Here is a 23,938-nt window from a genome sequence, read left to right as displayed (position 1 = left end):
TCACTAAACACAGGGCCTTATGAACTTACACCACACACCAACATAAATGCAGCTGTTAAATGCAAAAAATGTCAAAAAGAACCATGATAAAATATAGGCAAATATTTTTCTGCTCCAAGGGTGGTAGATGAGGTTTCTACCCATAAAATCACACAAAGAAAACATAAAGGAACAGTTTGACAGATTTGATTATATAAACCCTCTAAAAACTCCTTGACTGTAAAACCAAAACAAAATCACCATAAACAAAAAGAAAAGTTAAATGATAAAATGGAAATACTGGCAAGATGTGCCCTTGCAACTTCAGTAACAAAAAGAATACTTGGACACAAAAGTGAACATAGAGCATAATTTAAAATGCATAAAACAAAAAATGTTTGCCCTTGCCAATACCATAATAAAATTAAAACAATGGAAGTATTCTTTATCGGTTGATAAAGGACTTTTTAAAAATAGCCTTCTAGTGCTATCAAATGTGTGGTAAAAACAGGCATTTATGGAAATGTAAAGCAGCACAACTTTTTCAGTGAACAAATTGGCAATATATATGGAAAAGCCTTTAAAAGAGAATTATCTTTTCTGCTTCAGTAATTCTTACATAAATTTATCCTAAAGCAGTAAGAAAACACATAAACACTTTTGTACAAAGATATTCACTAAAGCATTATTTATAAACGTGAAAACCAGAAAACCTATATTTCCAACAAGGAACAACTGGTTTCGTGCAGTGACGCTCACAGTGTGGCATGTGAAGAAAACAGAATTGTTGATAAACCAAAGTATTAACAGTGGTTGTCTTCGGGCAGTGCAATTACTGATAATTTTTATTTTCATACGTTTTCTGACACAGATTAATTTTATAATCGGAAAAAGGTTATCACAATATATTGCTACATGAAAATGATTATAAAACAGTAACACAGAACGTGATTCCACATTTGCTGTTTAAAAATATATATGCATATAAAAATACTAAGGTAACAAAATGTAAAGTAACTCCATTTGAGTAGTGGAATTGTGAACTTTTATTGTTTTCCAAATTTCTTATAAGGAAAACATTACTTTCATAAAGTGAAATTATGCTAAAGGGGAAAGTTCTGTGCTTCATCGGGAAGGGTCTCATACCTCTTAATCTCAACTAAGTTGACCTGTTGCTGTGGGTCTACTTCCCATCCTAGTTTTTCTTCCTGTTTCTTCACCCCTCCCCCCAACCCATCTAAATCTGCTCTTTCTGCTGCTTAGCTCTGAAATCCCCCAGAAATGGTCCAAGCTACCCTCATAGTCCCCGTGAGAGACGCTGAACAGCCCTGAGGCAGTGGCTCCCGGGCAGGAGAGGCTGGGCTGGATTTGGGGGATCTTTCTAAGGTGGAAGATTTTAGACCCTGGTGGTGAAGGAGAGGGAGGAGCAGAGATCTCTAATCTGGACAGCTGGGTGGATGGTGGCTGAGAATACAGGAGACAAGCAGGTGCAGACGAGTTTGCACAGCCACAGTCCCGGGCGAGATGTCCAGTAGGTTGTTAGGTATGTGGAGGTTGAAAGCTCAGGGAAGGCCTCGATTTGGGCGTGATGAATGTAGGAGCAGTACTGGAGTCATGGAGTGGATAAGGTCAGCCACAAGTGCGAGAAAAGAGCAAACGAGGCCCATGGAGAGAATCTTCAGGATTCTCCCTTCAAGAGGTGAGAACTCCTAAAATGAAAGGGTAGGCAGCAACCAGACTTCAGTAGATGACATAAACGACTTAGGGAAGTGGAGGCAGCAAACCTTTAGACAGCTCCACCCCTGGTGGTAGAAGAGGCCACAAACGGATGGGTTACCAGGCTTCTATCAAATATTGAATTCATTGTTAGGATTTACAAATTTTTCATAAATCTGGATTTCGGGCTTTCCTCCAGAAATAAGACGATACACAACACTGGGCAGCTATTTCTGCAATAACCAGCAGGAACTGAATAGAAGCTACTTCATAGTAGTGGTGCTCCATTAGGCAAGAGTGCACGCTCCAGCCATTCTTGCCTGGCCCCCGGTGCAGAAGACGAGGAAATACTTCCCTTCATGAATGAAGGTCCTCATTAGCGCTCATCTGGAGTTCACTGGAACAGAAGCCAGCGTTTGGTCCATAAGCCCCACGTTTGGCCCCCTGAAGGCAAATCCTGGGCCAAACATACCTGAATTAGGGATCCTGACCAGACTGGGAAGGCCCATTTCCCAGCAAGAGACATCAAAAGTGTCTGGAATTACAAATCTGTGGGAGCGGGTCCTGCCCTCACCCACCACCCCAGCCTCCGCAGTGCTCTCTGGGCAGCCTTCTTTTGGGGCGGCGGCGGCAGCGTAAGCGTTCCCTAGGGGCTGGCCGGCTACGGGAGCCAGCCAAGTCCCCCAGCTGGGAATTTCCTGGCTCCAATTCCTAGACTCTCAGCCACACTCCCTGAATGAGCCCACCAGATGGCAGGCAGCCTTTCCTTTTCTCCAGATTTACACTGTCCATTCCCCTACCTGGGGAAGAAGACTTGCTATTTTTATGACGATTGTTACCTTCTCCAAGCAAGATCAGAAAGTACATCAGTTTTGCATTCTGTAAGTGAAATATTTAACGCTGCCTTAAAAAAAAAAAATCCCTCTTCCGTTATACAATTACGTATTGTCAAGTCATTACCTAATTATCAGTTATTTTACATTGATTCTGATCCAACGTGTGCTTGTACTAGACATTTTATTTCATGGTTTTACTATCTACTTAATTATCTGTACCACTGCCAAATACAAAATTCTATAAAGATTTGGTAGCATAAGTTAAGAACTAATTATAAGCAATTTCACTTATTAAATCTTGTTCACTAATCACAGGCTGGAAAATAATATTACCTTCAAATGCTAAATTGTGAAGGTGGGTAAGAGGTGCTTTTCTCTTCCCAGTGTCATATAATTGAAGTCTCCTTCCCTAGAGATGGGTCAAATGAGCCCAGAAGTCCACTTCCATCCTAAATGTAGCCCTTGTTACGAATCTTGAGATTTGGTACAAAATCCCAGTCTCCTATCTCTGGACCTGAGTTCAAGCCCCACCTCTGTGACTTGGCTCTGTGAACAACCTTAGGGCAAGTCACTTAAGCTCTCTGAGCTGCTACTTCTTTAACTGATTACACAGGGACTCCACACCTCTTTGCAGGGTTACTAAGTCAGACAATTTACAGAGGTCGGACAATCAGTACTGGTTCCCTGCTCATCCCCCCAGTACACAGAAGCCTGGATTTTGCTCTCAGTCAGAGACTGGCAGTCTACACCTGCAGTTACACATTTGAGGTCCTGGCCTTTTCACTTGAGTCTCTTGGAAGAAGATTTTCTGACCAGAAATTGAAAATTCAAAGGAGATTAAGAAGAGATGAGCAAGTTGAGAACCTACTTTTTGTTTCTGGACTCTTCCAAGTGCTTTAGTATTTCTCTCACTTAAATGCTGCTATAACTCTGGGAAGCAAGAATTCTTCATCATCTGTATGAGGAAGCCAAGCCTTAGTGAGAATGACTGACCCTGTAAGTGGAACTGGAATGCAGACCCTCGTCTGATGAACTGGGAAGTCTGTGCTCTTCTCTGTTTTCCACTCCCCAGCGCTTTCTGGTCCACTCCAACTTATCTCAGTTCCCTGGCTCATGGTAAGCACCTGTGATGCTCCACTTCCCTGAAGACATCCTGGAGTCCCCAGTGTTTCTGCCTGGGCTGAAAGAGACGGAGAGGCTGCACCTCAAAGGGCATTCAGAGGTGCAAGGCCTTCAGTCACAACACAGTCCCCTGGAGTAAAAGCAAAGCCTCCAAAAGGCAGCATTAGCTGTTTCAAAAGGGAGCATTAGCTGTTCCAACCAGCAATTAAAAAAAATAAACTGCTGTTTTAGTCATTTGGGTGAGTCACAGCAGAGGATCTGAATGTCTTTACAGAGCAGAGCAGGAACTCTCCGGTGTGTGTGAGGCCCTGCTGCTCGCGGGGCGAGCCTCACGCTGGGCTTTCTAAGACTGTGCTGGCTTGCGCACCAAGACGTTTGTACTTAGGAGTATTCAGAAGCTTCAAGAGCATTAATGCCCTGCTCCAAGAGGCAGAGGCCAGTCTAGTCTCACTAGTGAGCTGCTTCTGGGTTTTCCTGGGGTTAGTGTCCACTCAACAAACCAATTCTCCTGAGCACCAACTTCTCCAAAAAAGATGTGGTCACATCCCTTTCCTAGGGGCACCTCCTGGCTGGCTGTAAAACTGCTAAACCTTTGAGACCTTCCTTCTCTCAGAGGGCTCCTTAATTTTCCAAACTGGACCTTCTGCCTCCTAATGCACAAATCTATTGGGTGGCCACCTAGGACATCTGATCCCGGGCCATAAAAATCAGGGCAGATGGAGCTTCTCCTTAAGGCCACACAGACCCCAGGGTTAGTGACAGACATGTTCTACAAAGAAACACCTGTTGTGGGAAGGAAGGCCCAGCTAACCTGTATAATATACCCAACACAGAACCAACTGTGCCAATGTTTTGTGTAAATAATACAGCACATGCATGATCTTCAGCCAGCCAGATAAACCAAAACAAGAATTAAAAGACAAAAGAAGATTGGAAGCAGCTTCTTTCTTATAAGGCTTTTGAAAAGTTACTATTTAAAATCAATAAACATCCCCCTCCAGTACCCCCATTAACGAGAGACCAATAAAAAGTTGACCCAAAGGACTGACCCAAGCTGGTTTTATTTTAGAGTAGCTGGACAGTAGCTGGACAAGTCAACACGTACCATAAAGAAATATAAAAAGGTTGAAAGCTTATGCCCAGACCATAGGGTGGTGGGTTTTTCTTTTTACTTTTATCTAATTTTTTTAAATGTGAAAACGTACTTGCTTCCATAAAAATATTTTTCTGAGTAGCAACTGGATATTTCAAGAAAATACCAAGGACACAATTTTATCCACTTCCACGGTGAAGTTGATAAAAGGGCCAAATACGCCCCCGTGTGGCTACAAAGGAAGATGCCTCTGTTGGAGGGGCTAAGAGGAGGCCACAAATTTTCTACAGGCCTTTGCATCTTTTCCACACCTTGAAGTTTTATTACTTGTCAGAGCTTAGAAGCTGATGTGCTCAAATGATAAGCTTTGATTTCTATCAAGAGAAGAGAGGTTTCATGCTTTTAAAAATACATACTAAAGTTTTAAGTCATCCACACACACCCTTAAGATTAGCTGAAACTCCAACACAGACACCAACCCCGCTAGGACAAGTGGCAATGCTCTGGTGTGTGAATAGCTGGGCAAGGATGTGGGGTGAAGGAACCAAACTGCTGGAAGCAAAGCAGATTCCAAAGAACAAAAGCAGCTTATTCCCCTCCTTGGAAAACAAGTTCAACTTCTGTTCCCACTTTGGTTATCAAGAGATCAGAAGCCAATGCCAAGGACCAGAATAGAATTTAAGATAATACCACAAAGATTGAATTCCATACCAATCCATCAACATGAACTTGACCTCCAGACACTTAGGCAAGTATCATTCAACATTATGATACCTGGATCAATAACCTGTTTCTTCTTAAAAAAATTCCTTTCCCCCTTACCAGAGGTGTAGGCTATCACATGTCCTACACACTATAAAGTATACGCAAAAGTGAAAGAATCTTTAGATGTCTTTTAAAAATGTTTCAACGTTCTCTCATTAGATACAAATAACTATTTCTTCTCAGAGAAGGAAATGAAGACACACAAATGCAAGAATGGCACTCACGGCTCTAGCAGTGGAAGCTTATGTTGTCACATACTTTTTCAATTCTAAGAACATTAGGTTAACACCTATAAAATGTTCTTCATGACACCAAGCCTTAAACCTGGGGCTCCAAACACATACAGACCCAAGACACATCTTTTGTGCCTCCAGGTCCACAGAGGATTCTCTGGGAATCTCTAAGTACTAGACTTAACCAAAGGCTAATACTGTGCCTGAAACACATTTTGAACAGGTGAGGAGTATAAATAATACACTCCTGTGACCACGTGGAAAAATACTTACAAACATCAAATGAGAAAAAAGCATAATATAAAACTGAAAGCATAATATAAAACTGAATATCCAACATGAACACAAGCAAAGTTGAACCCACATACTCACACACCCCATCTATAGAAAGAGAATTAGAGACTAGAAGGAAACACTGAAATACCAAGGTTGCGACTCCACAAGGTTGAGACTAGGGGCAATTCTGAAGCTGTTTTCTCCTTTCATCTTTCCAGATCTTTAATGAGCATACACTACTCTTAGAGCGAAACAAGCAAGCAGATATTTAGTGATCACTAATTGAGTGAATGGCTGTCACCTATCTCACTTATCCTAAAATTTTATGAAGATAGAAACTAGGTTTGGGTCCAGCATATGATTCCAAAGTGTCATGAGAAGCAGAGCAGGATGGTGTACAGAAGATGACTGGACCACAGGAATCCAAGGCCCTGCATTGAATCTTGGCTCTGTGGGACCCTGGGCGTTGGTTTCCTTATCCTGTCAAAGAAGAGGCTGGACTGGCATAGTGGTCCCTAACCCTCAGTGAGTTACTAACCCCTCTCTCTAAGTCAGGGACCCTTCTCTCCAGAAAAAAACCCAAACATGCCACAGAACTTTTGGAAATAACCCAGGAGACGATGGTTTCTCCAGAGATCCATGGACCAGGTTATGAACACTGGTGGTTAATATGTTCTCTTCTGTAACTCTGTCTGCACTGCCTATTTCTATTTCCTACATCTTTGCTGAAGGAACTGGTCTAGGTGCTGCCAAATTTTGCCAAGGTCATCAGTTTTCTCCCTCAACCAATGCCACCTTTCAAAAGTGTGGCTTAACTATGCGGTCTTCTTTGCAGATAGCAAAGAGCTCTGGCACCATACTCAGAAAGTTCAGGCTAAACAGAACCCTAGGCCGCTGGTGTAAAATCAAGCCGTGAAAGTCAAGCACAGCAGAGGGTAACTGAAGCATCAAGAGAACAAAAGAGAGACTCCTTTTCCAGAGGCATTTCTGCTGAGCCCTGACACTACAATTAGAAACATGTTTTAAGAACATGGTTACTTCGGTCTGAGAATTCTCCAGTGGTAACAGGTAAACACAGAAGGATTACAAGGAAACCCCAAAAAACCATCTTTGATTAGTGACAACTTATCTGCCAACAGATGAGACTTTCTTAAGCAACTTACTACACAAAACTATCTTGCTCCATTTCTTACTTCTATCATCAATCACTTACCCATTCAAAGCCAGGAAAATATTTTCCCCAACCCCAGGATTCAAACAGGACTGACAGTTTTCAATTCTGAATACTCTATATTAGCTCCACTTCAAATGTTGAAACACAAAAAATCACACACCGGTAAAACTGCTACAAAACAGTACTTTTAAACAGGTTGGAGGTAGGGGTATGGCTTCATGCTGCTGTATCTCAGTCACATCTGGCAGTTTTGCTTACCTAATTCTGTTTCTGAAATAACAACATCAAAACAGATGAGAGTCAGGAACATGCCGATGTTTCCGACGTTTCCAGGTGCTCCCTGATTGGCCCCTCTTCCTGGCATTACTGAGCTCTCTCTCTCCCTGACTCTCCCACCACCTACCATTAGGCCAGTTCCCTTCTCAGGAATGACACAGGGGTCATCAATTATATATACCCAATGTCTTCAGTCCTGAAGATGACTTCAGAACAGGGTACGGGGCTATCCGCCCTGGTATACCACCTCCACTGGGGGGATGAGAGTCACCCCTTCTCAGGAAGCAACCAGGGGTGACAGAGAGGGCATGATGTTCTGTAAGTTCTCACTAGGATCAGACTGTAAACATAATCCTTTTGGCCTCAGAAAACCAGTCTCAAGCTAAGGTGATCAGCTTAAGTCAGGTTTAAATCCCTTATATGAGTCTACTGATGGCTTTCTGTTGATGTGGGCAACCACAATTCTTCCTCTGAACTGCCATACCACAAGTGCCCTGTAAATTAAAAAAAAAGGGGGGGGGGATGTTTAAAAATGGATTAATTTGTTTCTGTTTTTTAAGATAATTCCACATAATGCAACCAATGGGCCAATGGTGGACTTCAGCTTGCCAGCCCACAGGCCAAAGCAAGCTGCTTTATAGAACTTTCCCAACTGTGCCAGAAGTTTGGAGTTAACTAGCAACAAGCCTGAAAATTTGGTTACGTATGTAAGTACAAAGCTGGTTCATCAAATCTCTGTTCTGGCCCTCAACCCAATGCATTTCAACTACGGCATCATCTTCCTCCTTCTTAACATTTATCAAACACTTGAATAGGTAACGTCCAGCCACTCCGTGGAGACGGTTCCCTTTTTCAGACACTGGGTTGCTGAACTGCTCAGAAGCCTCTTGGTCCTGGGCTCCATTGCTAGAGCCTTTACAACTTTCCAAAACCTCCACCTCTCCCTTTTCCTCACTCCTTTCATCTTCCATGGGTTCTGGGTTTTCCTCCTGGGAAAGTGAGTCCTGGTTTGGGCCTTGGCCCTCCACAGGAGCACACTCGCCTTCCTGCAGAGCAGGCCCACACAGAGTACTTTCCCGGGGGCCCTGAGCCAAATCTTGGCTACTGCCAGACTCTTTGGGAGGGGACTTTTTCTCTTCCAATGCTTGGATGACGTTCTTGGGAGCTAGGGGAACTTCTCTCAACTGTCTCACTCGGTCTCTTTCTCTTTTCTTCCTCCTTAAGTGAATCCAGGAGTTTTCTATGGCTGTTAGGAAAAGGCTAATTTCTTCCTTTCCACAGGGAACTCGTTTATGCTGGACCTGTTTGGAGGAAAACAGAATTTTATAGGAAATCACTTTTCTCCTCTGAAAATTTCTTTAAAAAAAGAAAAGAAAAAAGAAAGATTACTATAAGTACTTCTTCAATGTGCTTATTAACCAGATACCTTTAGATCTGTGAGAATCTTTTCAATCCATGTTGTCACAACTACTATGCCTTCCACTGTCTCAGAGCCCAAAGATGATGCTTTGAGGGATAATTCTTTCATCACAGATTCCAATACTACAAACGTAATGGGTTTCCTTGGCTTCTCTAATTTTCTTCGCTTACTTGGTGGTGACTGAAAGAAAAAGAAGGCATGGGAGAAAGGGGAAAGGTTATGCAAATAATTAAATCTCATGCATTATAATGAATGCAGCTCGGGAAATTTCCATGACCTCTGCTACCAATCGCGACACACTAAAAACACAAGGATCTTTGCATATTTATTTCTCCTACTTAAAACAACCCTGCAAACTGGGTTTATCATCTCCCCATTTTACAGGAGGGAAAATTAAGATACAGACAGGCTATGTAATCAACTCCAGATCACACAGTTAGTATCTGCCAAGTTAGGATCTGAACCCCAAACCCAGGTTCTTTCTGCCGTACCACGCTGTCTGTGTTCTGGCTATCAGTATGTAACACCTCCAGTTACTAAACGTCCTTAATCTACCTGTCGTGCCCAAAACAGGCCTGCATACTTATTTCTTTCATGGCAACTCAAGGACCCCAAGGGCACTGTGCTCTTTTCTACAAAGAAATGCATGACTTAAAATCACCACCTCGTAGCCTGAGTTTATACTTGTCAAGGCTTGAAAGAAAGCAGCTGGTGAGCCCCTGCTTGTGAGATCACATGCTAGGAGTGACCAGGGCCAGCCACCAGGACTACAACGGGCGGGCAGAAGAGGACGCCGAATCTTGGCTAACGTTAGGGCCAAGCCAGTGGCTAGCTAAGCACTGCTTCCCGGCTGGGGAGAGGGGACACCAGTACCAACGAACGGACGAGAACAGTGGATATGAAAGCTTGTTCCACGTAACTCAAGACTGTCATTGTTACTGTCATCTTTCATTTAAATTTCAAGCTTGGAAAGTGATTTACACTCTACCCACTAGAGGGACTCAAGTTCCATTTTAACAACCAAATGACACTGTTGCATGTAAAGTTTATTTCTTTAAAGTAAAAACTTACTAAACTTTTTTTTTAATGACTCTTAGCTAAGACCAGATACATTATGGACACTTTAAGAGAGAGACTTGTACTTGTAGACAGAGTTTATGAAAACTTAAAAAAAATTAAGCTAATTCTAAGGTTAGGGTCAAAATGAGCAGGATTAGAAGAATAAGGCTCAAAAGAGACAACACCTAGTCAGCTTTGAACACCCTTCCTAAAAAAGAGCCTCTGATAATCATGCTGCTGTTAACTCCAATTCTGCCTGACAACAGTGACAGAGCCTGTGAATACACACATGCAGTGAGGTCCAGTTACTGGGTGAGGCCTTATAGGAAGTAACCAGCAACTCTGCCCCCCCCCACCCCCGCCAGCAACACACAACAAAATAGCCAGTTTATACCGGGCTAGAAAACTTTTACATTATATTTCTTAGAAACAATCTATACTTTCTCTTTATACCAGATATTAAGTAATAAAAAATAGAAAGAAAAATAAAGAACAACAGAAAACAACCTTAGAAGAAAAAGACCAAAAACAAAGGGTGTGTGTATGAGTAAGAAACCTGCTCTTGAATGGCAGACTCTAAGCGAAGCCTGAACTTGCTCAATTAATGTTTAGACAAGATGAGACAAATTCATATTGACATCAAGACAGTAGACACCCAGCATAAGAAACATAATTTCTACAGTTACCGAGAGCCTAACACTTTGCACTAAGGAGCTTAAGATATGATTATGAAGCTGGGGTGAAAAAAGATGGTGGTGTGTAGGAGGAGGACGGTGGACGAGAATCAGATTCCCTTTCCGCTTCGTGACTTCCAAGCCTGTTACCATGGAAAGGTTACCGTCACAGGGTCATCCCTGACAGCACACCAAAGGTCATCTACAAATATGGCTAAAAGGATAGCGCCTCATCTCTTTTCTGACAGAGGTGGCAATCATTTGTGCTCACAAATCCCAGCCAGCAAGTGAAGATATGGCTGTTTCTCATTTCCTGTAATATTCTTTTCCAAAAGTAAGAATGGACTCACCATCATTTCTAGAACTTAAAGGAGAGAAGTGCATTCTCACCAAACTTAACAAGAGCTCTATTAAGGATCCACTTTATAACTTCTGAGGGAGTCAGAAACAACAAAATAGACAGTTTATTGCCTTGTTACACCAGAACTGTGTATCTATCTCATATATGGCTCCTTTCCCTTGCATCCTGGCCCCAGTGTTCCATACACAATGGTGAATCAACAAATCCGGTATTTCTGAAGATTTTTAGTGAACTGTTTCAACACACACACATATTCTCAGAATTGTTTTAGTTTTATTCTATTGCAGAAACTAGGCAGGCACTCGAGATAGATAATTTATACTTTAGAAATTCTCAAAGTTTTTAAATGATTAAAGATTAACTTAAGCCTGGCTTACAGCAATCATTCCTCTCCCTTTCTTGTTCGTACTGTAAATTCTTAGTAGGTAGGGCCAGAGTAAAATACAGGAGCAGGTCTTAAGAAATCAATAGTTAAATTCAACCCCATAGGTTCAACAGTAGGTAATTTTATACACTGTCACAACACTAGTAAATAGAAGCTGTTTGTTTTTCCCCAATTGAGATGATCTTAATTTGCTAATACACTTTTAAATCTCAAACCACAAATATTTTCAATGAAGAGTGCTATACTGTCATAATATAGAAGACAAAGTAATATAAATAATTCAATGTTTTAAAGCATAATTTAAAACATCAGTGATTCACAATGGTTAATTCAGTTTAATGCAAAGAATCAGAAGGTTAATTTACAACTGATTTTGGAACAGAAGATGAACTACCCAGCTGAAATTACAATGTCACAGAAGTTTGGTGGGGAGCTGTAAATCCCACAGGGAATACAGGTTTTGTATTGTTTGAACTGCAAGGATTCAATGAATGAAAATCAACAGGGGGAGGAGCTTCAAGTTTTACTAGACTGAAACCATAAAACTGGACAAAAACACGTTCTTAAATTTTTTAAACATGCTTTACCTAGCAGAGCTGTCTTTAAACTCCTTAAATCCTCACTCTAATTTCTAGATCTCAGTGGTACAATCAGTCAGGAGACTTTCAAGTTAGGTGTAACCTGACACAATTCTGTGTAGCATCTGGTATGCTGCTGAAGTTATGCGGTTAACTGCAGCTAATGCAGAAACTCCCAATGAAGCCACAGGCTGCATGAAAGCATTAAGGTCTCCCTTGTACCTGCAGGGAAAGAAGGGAATCATTCACTAAGATCTGCCGGGCATAAAGCCACAGCCTTCTCTTTCAGACAAAGCAGCTTCTAGAATGGTCTTGAGGGGAAAGGAGTGCTCTTGGCCACCGCACTGGGGTCTCCCCTGCTCTGCCACTCTCTGAATGGCTACTGCCCCAGGTCCTCCAGGAACAAGCAGAATGTCTGTGAGCTATTATTCAGCACAGGCTATCATTTATGGAGAAACAAAGCCAAGCGGCCAACACTGCCACCTGGCTGGAATACACACAGGAAGTGTGCTGGGAAGGACAGTCAGGCCATCTCGCCTTATTCAAATGTGTATGAGCTCTGCTGCCATGAAGTGGACTAAATGTTTATTGTCTAAGAGTGTGCCTTCCTTATTAACAGCCCAGTGGCATTTCTATTGTTATCTAATCTGACAGGTTACTGTTTTAAAGATGTCCTGCAATCATGCCTAGATATACTGAAAAACAATAAAAAGTAAAAAAGGGGAAGAAAAGTTTATGTAGGATGCTACCTATCTAAGAAGGGGTGGCTATAACTACATGTGTATTTCCTTACATTAAAACAACCAACCAAACAAAAAATAATGGAAGGATAAATTATAAAATCATTTAAATAGTAGCCCAAGGAGAAAAGGGATTGATTGGGGTGAAAGAGACAAGGGAAAGAAGCTAGACTTCTAACTATATCCTTTTCGACATTTGATTTTGAAAGTATGGGTAAATATCTTTTTCCAATTACAGAACAAAATTAAATAGCACACACAAAAAAAGGCAATCCCTAAAAATATAAAGTAAAATGAAACAAATGAACCTGTGTACTGACTTGGTGGTATACACCCACAAAAAGGAAAGATCCTAAATAACTTTTAAAATCCATCATGAGATAGTCCCCACATCAAAAGAATGAAAAAAGAAAAAATGGCTATTTTCACAAATCATTCTGTTGATGGTGATGTTAATTTTGAGACTGTCATGATGTATCGTGGGCCAAAAACAAATGAATAATTATGGTCAAGGGCTGAGATTTTTGGCATGGAATTTTTGAATGGGAGATACAGACAATTGATGAAGTTAAGTAGAAACTAAATAGAAAGTATGAACTAGGATGTATTTTACCTTTAAAAAGACAATCATAATTCCCAGCTGTACTCATTGAAAAAGCCCAGAAACAATGTCCAACCCAGTGCCCAGATAAATACCTCCAACTATTTCCCACCAAAATAAACCAGAGGTCCTTGGAAAAATAGTTGATGCCAGCTCTGGGGCAGAAAAAAGAAAAAAACAAAAACAAAAACTGGGAACAACCTGTCACACTAGAGAGCAAGGGAGCCTCCCAAGACTCTTAATATAATAAGATGACTCAGGAGCCAACCTGAATAAACACTCCAAGTTCAAAGATGGAACATAATCTGTGCATCAATAAAGGCAGTAAGTGCAATAGACTGAAAAATACTGAAAGGGTAAATCCATGAGTTTGCAATAATCTAAAAACAAAACCTAGACCACCCTCTTTGGTCACTTCTGGGAGATGCTAGGGAATCACTAACTCATTATTCTTTTTTTTTAAACTGAAAAGTAAAGCAAAATAATCAAGCATTTATCCTGACTTTACCAGATGAACTGTACCTCAACATAACCAAATAATTAATAAGGGGAAGTTTCTCTTTATAAGTAATTCAGCAATAAATAAAGAAGGAATAATAGCTTCAGAATATCAACATTCTGCAACTCTAAATGAATTAATGGACCCAGGCAATGATCACCAATGACTGCTCACATTGCAGGAAGATAAAAGCAAACATTACGTGCCTCCTGAAGGAAGTTCTGAAGCAAACCACAGACCACCTGGAAAGTAGTCTTGCCCCCCACCCCCGCCCCCAGTAAGATTGTACAATATCTAATCATGCCTCTAGCTCTAACTGCCAATTTACAGGAAAGATAGGGTCTGAGGAACATATTAACACCATGGAGATGCACTCAGAAAACTCCAGATGTAAAAAACTGTATAGGACAAATATCCCAGTATCTTTAACAAATAAATTGCAAGGGAAGGGGTGAGAAAAGGGGGGAAAGAAGGGATGGGAAACCAGAGTAAAAACAATTCAAAGGATATATCAATCAACCACAACACATAAAACTTAGTAAGATTCTAGTTTGACAAACTTTAAAAGATTTGAGACAGTAAGAAAAATTTGATCAACTATACAGCCAACACGGAGGAATTATGAGTTACTGTGGTTATTTTTTTTAAAAGAAGAATCTTCACATTTTACAGATAAATATGAAAATGGTTTTGGATAAGATAATACACCGAGATCTGCTTCAGAATCATCAGGGCAGCGGGAAGGAGTACATGGAATACAGATGAAACAAGAATGCTCATGAGTTGTCCACAGTTGATGTGGGTGATTAATAGGTAAATATTAGGTATCTTCTTAGATTGTCAATCGACTCAACATTAAAATTATTTAACTTCAAAAACTAAAAACAGGGCTTCCTAGGTGGCGCAGCGGTTGAGAATCCGCCTGCCAATGCAGAGGACACGGGTTCGATCCCTGCTCCAGGAAGATCCCACATGCCACGAAGCAACTAAGCCCGTGCGCCAAAAAAAAAAAAAAAATAAAAAATAAAAACAAAGATATACATTATGGAATAGAATACAAAATTCAAATGGATATTAAAGAGAAAAGAAGAGACTTCACAAGTACAGAGTGCTTCCTGGGAACTTCTTTACTGTCACCTTGATGCCCAGGGATTTGTCAGAAGATACTTCCAGCTATAGCTGGTACTTCAGTGGAAAAGTCTGAGAATCACTGTACCACATCATTTATTCCTTCATTTTCATTCACTTAACAATTATTATTTGAGGACCAGACACTATACTAGGTTGATGCCACATGAAAGACACAATAATGGGAGTATAGACAAAGTATAGTGAACACAGGAGCAGGATCCCCAATATCAATTTAGGAAGAGTGAGGGCAAACTTCACAGGTGGCAGCATCTGCACTAACTTGATAGACGAGAGTCTGATGGTCAGGGAGGAATCTCCTGGAGAGGGATCAGAGAGCAGCAGCTCAACATTACTAGGACATCAAATATGGAGGTGGGTGAGAAGGAATGGTGGGGAAGTACAATATAATATATTTTACTGAGCACTGACTATATACACATACATATACATACACACACATACACACACAAATCAGGCACTGTGTTAAGTATATTTAATCCTCAAAACCCTACGTGGTAGGTACCATTTTTACCCCCATCTTACAGACGAGGAAACTGAAAGAGAAGTTAAGTAACCTGCTCAACACAAAGCAAGACAGGGGCCAGCTCACAAAAAGCATTTTCTATAATTTATGCAATAGTTTTGGTGTTATGCACCATGCCACAGTTAAACGAAATACCAATACAAACTACCAAGTCACAAGGAAGCTCGTGCAGAATACAAATGACTGAAAGAGATAAGTCCAGAGAGATTTCTATGGGATGCATGGTTAAGAAGGTTTTATGCAAAAGCTGAAATTGAGCTGGGCTGCAATGGAGGGAAGTCCACAGGAAGGATCAGAGAAAGGGCTATGAGCAAAGGTTGTACAAAGTGAGCTATGACTCTGGCATCATGAGAAGACTGTGGAACTTCTAATATCGTAGAAGACACTACAGTCAGGAAAACAGGGAGCGATTAGGCCGGAAGGGAAGTCAAAGACAGATTCGGCAGGCCCAAGGAGCCACTGAGGAGCTATACTTTCTTTGAATGGTGAGCTTAGGATGAATTCAAGTGACTGTTACATGAAAGGCTGCTGGGATGGCCTATAAGCAAGGTGATGAGGGGCTGCCTGGAACAAAAGGCAGTCCTTTGGCAGGACAGTGAGTAAGAGCTTAGGCTGTGAAATCAGACTAATCTGGGCTCCAACCCGACTTTTTAGAGCCTCCAATTTCCTCATCTAGGAAGTAGGGATAATGCCATGTACTAGACTGTTGTCAGATTTAAATAACATGACATAATATGTGTGAACCATTCACATCACAACAAAGACTATATCTGGTGCTTTAAATCTACTATACCTATTAACGTCCTGCTTGCAGTGTTGCTCCTTAGTCGAAGTCCTACATCATTTCTTTCAATATTCAACAAATACTTACTGAGTACCAACTATGAGCCAGACACTGACAATTCCTCCTCCGTGAAGTTCTCTCAGTCTAGCCCAGTATGAACCATTTTCTTTCCTGAACTCCCTAATTCCCCACCATTTTGGTCCCTACCATTCATTTCAGTACTTATTCATATCAACTTTTGTATCAATACTTCACATGTTTTTCTCTCCCATAAAAGTAATCATCATAAGGTATAAGAAATGGCATCTTATTTCTTTGGTATTATCACAATGAACATCACACTTAATAAGGAAAGTAACTAAGAGGAGGAGCCTTAGCTTTGATTTTGTTCAAGAGCTCAGCTCTCTAACCACCACATCTGCTTTACAGCATAATATACAGACTGCTACAGTACTGGTTTTCTAACCATGTCTTAACAGCAGAATCCTTTCAATAAATAAAATTAATACATAATATTGATAAAAGCAGATCAGCTGTGGTTAAAATGAGAGCGAGCCCTGAAGTACCAGTCTAACATCTGCCCCCAACTGTCATCCCCTGGGCACTGACGCAGAATCCCTCCTCTACCTAGACTTAGCTTGAGAACCTGTGGAATAGTAAGTGGAGCACTGTCAGAAGACCCCCACTCTGACACTAACAAGGTTACCTAATTAATGTGACCCCTTCCCTCCATCTGTTCTCCAAAAAGCCCCCTAGTTATTACTCCCTAGACAGGAAAGACCCAGGCTCAAAGGAAGTGTCTTGAACACAGGGAGGTCATTTTTTAAAACCAGATTCCTGGGCAATGCTCAGACCAAGACTGCACAATTTACTAGAGCTACATTATTTTTCCTTTTTCTTTTAAAAAGTGTCAAACTTCTGAAAGCAAAGCAAAGCTAAAATAATGCCTTGAGCAATTAGAGGAGAAGCTTGGACAAAGAGGCATTATACGTGGCTTGTTAAGATTCTCTAAAGAACCGTCCTTACAATATGCCTCCTTATGTCTGTCATCAGTCAGAAATGAATGCACAAAATTCTACCAACACTAGGACTCGTCTTTTTGCTGTTAAAATAAATCCAGACCAGAGCAATGGGCTTAGTGTGGGCAATTGAATCAGCAGTGAATTCGAATTTTTCAGCATTCAGCACCAACAGAAACGAGTCAGTAGGCCTGAGATAAGTGAAAACAGAAGTTGCCATAGTAACTTGCACATTTACCCTAAAAAGGCGGAGTGGGGGGTGGGGGGGAAGTAGGTCAATATTTCTGCTTAACTAGCTCTAGTCCTTGGCTTCCTCTCCCTACCTAAAGCAGCATTCTCCTCCCTCCCCACCACTGACAGGGCAAGAGGAGGAAATGAGGTGACCATTTCAAAAAGCAAGGAGTGGGAGAGGTCCAGGTAGAGAGAAGGAGAACCAAGAGGACAGCCCACTAAAAATGTCCCGAGTGCCCTGGGACTACCCCTGGGAAAGCAGCTGCTGATCAAGAGCATCAGTGCTAAGAAACTGTTGCTGGGTTACCACAAATCAGACATTGCCATCTTCCCTGTAGCCGTTTAAGTGCACCTAATAATGCATTCCCAAGTGTTCCATTAACAGCTTTGGGTTGGGGTAGTGGTGGGGAGGGATGAGTACTCCGGCGTGGGAGAAACCTGAGGCCCTTAGCAAGACGCATTCTTTGATGGTTGAGACTGTGAACAGGGCGCAAGCATGACCTAAAAGACAGGGAGGGAGGGAGGAAGGCTTAGAAGATTCCTTTTCAAAGTAAGCTGATTTTGCTACAGAGAAACACAGTGCTCTTTGATACTTTGATCTGAAATAGCTACTAATCCAGGAGGGCAAGGGTGACGCTGGTCCCTGAGATGACCTGGAGAGTGCCAGAGCTCATTATCAGCTCTTCCGCCTGCGGTGCCAACAAGTGCAGAAAGCAGGTTAAACAGAAAGCATTTGGAAACAGGTGCAGTTCCATTTTCCTGCAGCTGTTACTGTCTGCACAGGGATAAGCTGGGGCATTACTAATGATTTTAACCATTTGGTGGGAAAGCCCTGGTATTCTAGAAGACGACAGAATGGATAATCCCTCAGGGAGGTCAAAAAAGCGGAACCATCTTTTTTAACCAGTAAGAATTCCAAACACTAACCTCCAGATGCCCTACTGCACAGTACAGAGGCGAGTCTAGACTCCCATGAGACAGGCCATTCAGACTTGACTGGGAAACTTACTGCAATCCAGCAGCACACCTAGCTGCAGAGTACAGGAAGGAAAGGCTCAGTTTCAAATCTGAGCTCATGTATTCAGAAACATCTGCAAATCGTTCCCTTGTACTTCTGCACATCTCTACTCCTTTGCCCTATGGGAGAAGAAAGGAAAGAGCCTCACAGACACAGCAACATTTAAGAGACTCTGGAGACCAAGCGTGGCCAAGACCTTGGGAGAGGAGCACCCAGAACAAGCCTATATGGTGTGGACAGGGGATCAGAGGAGGCAAGGATCAGGTACTAGGCCTCCATAAATGCTGTGGAGAAGCAGCCCAGGCTGAGCAACAGGTGCATGAACGTAAGGCGGTTGGCTCCATGCCACGATAAGTCAATCACTCTTCCTAGTGAAATATGAGAACAAACAGATGCTATTCTGTTACCACCTCTTAGCACAGCCCAGAAAAATTATTTGGTCTAACCAGTTCAGAAACATTTTTCTTTTGCATATAGCAGCACAGAGGACAAAGAGAAGTTTGTGGAAGAAGTCATGTTTTAAAACATTCTATTACAGAAGAATGTTTAAGCTCAAGCATGTGCAAAGTAGATAAAATAGGATAATGAACTATCAACCAACTTCAAAACTGATCAATATTCCTGTGCTAAGCTTAAAGCCAAGACAGAACCCTTCATTGGAATGATCTCTAAGTTTTACACATCAAAAGCCTGCAACCCCAAATGGCAATTTCTACATCTATCAGGAACCCTAGGAGATAGCTACCGTAGGAAAATAGCAGTGGTAAAAGAAAATAAACAGACTTCAGTTTCAATTCTTGAGAAATGTCTAACAGAATAATCATACCCACAAGGTGTCTGTACCTAAATTTTTTAATTCCTAAAAGATGCATTTCCAACTCATTTACGTTTGCTGAGTAAGAATCACTGAATTGCACAAACCCACAGAGAAAGGTTCCACGGTCACCACAGTCAGCCTTCCAGGACTGTGTCTGGTTTACAACCACTTTCCATTCTGACATAAGCATTTGGGGAAAACTTGAGGGAAACAGGACAGTACAGATTTAGTTCATTTATGACCATGTGCTGGAATTCAGAGAAGCAAAAGGAAGGTCTCTACTTACTGGTACTGTTACATCATCATAAAAACTCCAAGCCAAAGCCCATCTCATTGTCCGACCTTGGCAGAATTCAGTGTAGGTGACTTTAGGCACCTGAAATCAACAAACACAGCGTCTCATCATTCTATTAATTCTACTAGGTTTCCAGCTGCCGCCTCGTGTTAAATTATACGCTGGTCTTTCTGTCAGTTAACAAACACTACCATCCCCAAACAGCTATGCACAGCTGCCCAATAATCAATGAATGAATTCTCCTTCAACAAAGTTGTAGGCTTTTTCCTCCCATCAAACACGAGAGAGAATTTATAGTTCTGGCTTTAAGGTCCAATACATGAAACACTCAAAACACAACCCTTCAGAGAACCACTGGTAAAATGATTCAGATATTCCTTTGTTTTCTTTTTTTGGGAAAGAGAGCCTCTAAGGCCTGGCTAGACACAGCTGTATAGTCTCCCTTTTGTCTACCAGATTTTACGAAAGAAAACAGAAGTACTTCGTAGCTGTTTTAACAAAGGAAAGGTGTCGTGGGGAAAATAGATGAGTAGAATGTTGGAGAGAAACCTGAAATCAGAAACTTAGTTCTACTGCTAATCCCACATCGGACTCCATTCTCTGAAAAGTCGTCTTGCTCCTGCTTACTCACACTCAAACACCACAAACCGGGAGGGGAGTCAGGGAAGTATGTATTTGTCACCTGCTTTTCAAAACAGAAGCAAGGGGCTGAACTTGTGTGGAACACACCACAGTGGGAAGCATACCAGGCTGAGGATCCTTCTGGTTCCAGTTCTTTGATAACTAGCCGTGTGACCTTTAACTCCAGTCTCTGCAGTTATAATGGAGTTAGACATGGGGTCAGTGGTGGGCAGACACCAGGTTTTTTGATTTCTGGTTTCTCTCCGACGTTGTACTCATCCTGTTTTCCCCATTTTTTTTTATTGGTCAAAGAAGGTCTTATTTTAATAATTTATAAAAAGTTCCCTTTAGCCCCAAAATTACAACACTAAAAAATAAACAAGCAAAAATAAAACAAACAAACACATTTAGAATTTTCAGGTATAAAGGCAAATTCTATACTCCAAGTACCATCAAAAGTGAATACATCAGGGACTTTCCTGGTGGCGCAGTGGTTAAGAATCCACCTGCCAATGCAGGGGACACGGGTTAGAGCCCTGGTCTGGAAAGATCCCATATGCCACGGAGCAACTAAGCCCATGCACCACAACTACTGAGCCTTAGGGCCACAACTACTGAAGCCCGAGCGCCTAGAGCCCATGCTCTGCAACAAGAGAAGCCACTTCAATAAGACCAAGCACTACAACAAAGAGCAGCACCCGCTAGCAGCAACTAGAGGAAGCCTACGCACAGTAACGAAGACCCAAAGCAGCCAATAAATAAATAAATAAATAAAATTTATTTTTTTTAAAAAGTGGATATACCAGAATAGTAATGACAAAGCCTTACCCCTTGTATTCGAAGTTCTTCCTTCAGAGGAGCCAGGCTGCATTTTTTTCCCAGCATACAGCTATACCACCTAGGGGGAAAAAAATCAGGCAAGTCAAACACTGTTTATGTGGCTACATTTTTACAGTAAGCATTACTCAAGTGAACAAGATGAGAAAAGTAGCAAACAAATACTGAGTTAAGTTACAAGTGACAGTAACAAGAATTGTATCCATATGTAATGTATTTAGACAAAGAACAAATCTAGCAAAGGTAAACAAGCCCAAAGCAACTTAAACAAAAAAGCCACTTAGCCTCTCCAATGATTTTAGGGTTATATGTATGCGGAAAGAGAGTAAAAGAGAGAGAGGTCTCACCTGTAATGCTCAGAATGAAGGCTATTTAGCTCTGGGACTGAAATTAGTTAATAGATAACAGTAAAAACATGTATATACACCCCCCCCCCACACCATATTAAGAAAACTTGTAAAATCTAGCATGAATCTGTATTTTGAGATGCACTCGCCTGCAAATAACTTAAGACTATATATTGCATTACAGTTTCAACAAAACATGAAATCAATTTCTTCTACAGCCAATACAGAACCAGAAGAGTGAATATGGAGATGGGGTGAACTGGTCAAAAGGTAAAAGGACAGACTTTATTTCTTCTGATTATTCTAAAAAGTTTGCAAAGTATAAAATTTATACATGACTTCTGCTTCAGCCTATGAAGAATTAACTAGTAAGGAAACTGCCCTTTGACCATAAACTAGGAAACTGGACAAAATATATGAAACGATTTTTCAGACAGTGGACAACTGCAGTGAAGACCTATATCTCAGAGAGAAAAACAAGGTGAGCCCTAGAACTGCCAGAGCTTACTGCCTGAAGGAAATTTCCAAGCTGCAATGCAGGGAAAGGAAACTAAAACATACCCAATTGATGAGATAGAGACTGCAGTTCAGAGAGGCTGAGGCAATAAGAATTTGAAGAGCAAAACATAAGAAAAGAAGGAGCTGTATAGGGAGAGAATTCTGGGCATCTGCAGAGGGGTTCCCTGCAATATTTTGCAGAATAATGATCTTCATGTGTGGGGTGGAGGCTAGGGAAAGAACTCTCAGAAAGTAGTACGCTGAACCATTCCTGGATTCCAGACAGCTAGGACTAGTCTGTGGGTCTACTAGCCAGGGCAGAAAAGACGTTGTTAATAAAAGGGGCATCTAGTACAGTCCTGGAAAGGATACTGCTTTGTAATGGGGCTAGAGGCTGTTCTACATCTACCCTAATAAAGCTTAAAAGCAAGACTTGAAAGGATCTGACTGATCACAAGTAACTTAAGTAAACATCAAAATGAAGTCCAACACTCTTTAAAGGAATACAATGAAATGCAGCACCCCCAAACATAAGATATGCAATGTGCAGCATCCAGTCAAAAACTACCAGACACTGGGGACTTCCCTGGCGTTGCAGTGGTTAAGACTCTGAGTTCCCAATGCAGGGGGCCCGGGTTCAATCCCTGGTCAGAGAACTAGATACCACATGCGTGCCACAGCTAAGAGTTTGCATGCCACAACTAAGGAGCCAGTGAGCCGCAAATAAGGAGCCCACCTACTGCAACTAAGACCCAGCACAACCAAATAAATAAATAAAATTAAAAACAAAACACAAAAAACAAACAAAAAAACTACCAGACATTAAAAGAAGCAGGAAAATGACACACAACCAGGATTTAAAAATCAATCATTAGAAATAGACCAAAAAATAACAGAGATGATGGAATCAGGAGATGAGGACATCAAAATAGCTATCAGAAATATGCTCCATAACAAAACACGGACATGATGAAGAGCAAGAGGGAAGATATAAAAATTAACCAGATGGAACTTCTAGAGATGAAAATTACAGTATCTAAAATAAAAAATTCACTGGATGGGATTATTATTAGACTCTGCAAAAGAAAAGATGTGTGAACTTGAAGATAGCAAAACAACTATCTGAAATAGAGCACATGGGGGAAAAAAAAAGACGAAAAAAATAAAACATAGCACTAGTGACCAATGGGACAATATCAAGCAGTACACATAACTGGGGTTTCAGAAAAGGGGCAAAAGGGGAACAAAAATATTTGAAAAAAGGTCAAAATTTTTCCAAAACTGATAAAAATTATAAACACGTATACAAGAAGTTCAATGAACTCCACACAGAAGAAACATAAGGGAAACCATACTACATATTTAAAATAGATAGCCATCAAGGACCTACTGTATACCACAGGGAACTCTGCTCAATACTCTGTAATAACCTAAATGGGAAAAGAATTTGAAAAAGAATGGATATATGTATATGTACAACTGAATCACTTTGTTGTACACCTGAAACTAACACAACATTGTTAATCAAGTCTACCCCATATAAAATAAAAATTTAAAAAAAAACCATACTAAGGCACCTTATAATCAAGTTACAGAAAACTAGAGATAAAAAGAAAATCTTAAAAGCAGGGAGAGGGCAGAGACACTTTTTGTTCAAAAGAATAAAGATAAATATTTAATATCAGACTTCTCATCAGAAACAATGCAAGCCAGAAGACAACAGAACATCTTTAAAGTACAGAAAGGAGGAATTCCCCAGGGGTCCAGTGGTTAGGCCTCTGTGCTCTCACTGCCGAGGGCCCAGGTTCAATCCCTGGTTGGGGAACTAAGATGCCACAAGCTGTGCAGCTAGGGGAAAGGAAAACCAAAAAAGTACAGAAAGGAAAAACCTTTACCCTGGAATTCTTTCAAAAATGAAAGCAAAATAAAGACATTTTCAAATAATAAAAACTAACACATTTCATCACCACCACCACAAGGAATGCTAAAGGAAGTTCTTCAGGCAGAAC

General features: G+C 41.1%; 1 protein-coding gene across 2 annotated transcripts in view; it reads right to left on the bottom strand.

Annotated features, from left to right (window-relative positions):
- Nucleotides 1–380: 380 nt before the first annotated feature.
- METTL16 (methyltransferase 16, RNA N6-adenosine) overlaps nucleotides 381–23,938 on the bottom strand; it is a 61,768-nt gene continuing 38,210 nt past the window's right edge. For both annotated transcript variants that reach the window (XM_057715188.1, XM_057715189.1), the window contains 4 exons: nucleotides 21,076–21,145; nucleotides 19,618–19,707; nucleotides 8,897–9,070; nucleotides 381–8,771 (listed from right to left, as the gene is read on the bottom strand). In XM_057715188.1, the coding sequence (XP_057571171.1) occupies nucleotides 8,142–8,771; nucleotides 8,897–9,070; nucleotides 19,618–19,707; nucleotides 21,076–21,145 (964 nt within the window). In that variant the 3' untranslated portion in view covers nucleotides 381–8,141. The remainder of the gene's footprint in view (nucleotides 8,772–8,896; nucleotides 9,071–19,617; nucleotides 19,708–21,075; nucleotides 21,146–23,938) is intronic.

This window comes from Hippopotamus amphibius, chromosome 17, assembly GCF_030028045.1.
Source record: "Hippopotamus amphibius kiboko isolate mHipAmp2 chromosome 17, mHipAmp2.hap2, whole genome shotgun sequence".
NCBI lineage: Eukaryota > Metazoa > Chordata > Mammalia > Artiodactyla > Hippopotamidae > Hippopotamus > Hippopotamus amphibius.
This window is presented reverse-complemented; position numbering and strand designations above follow the sequence as displayed.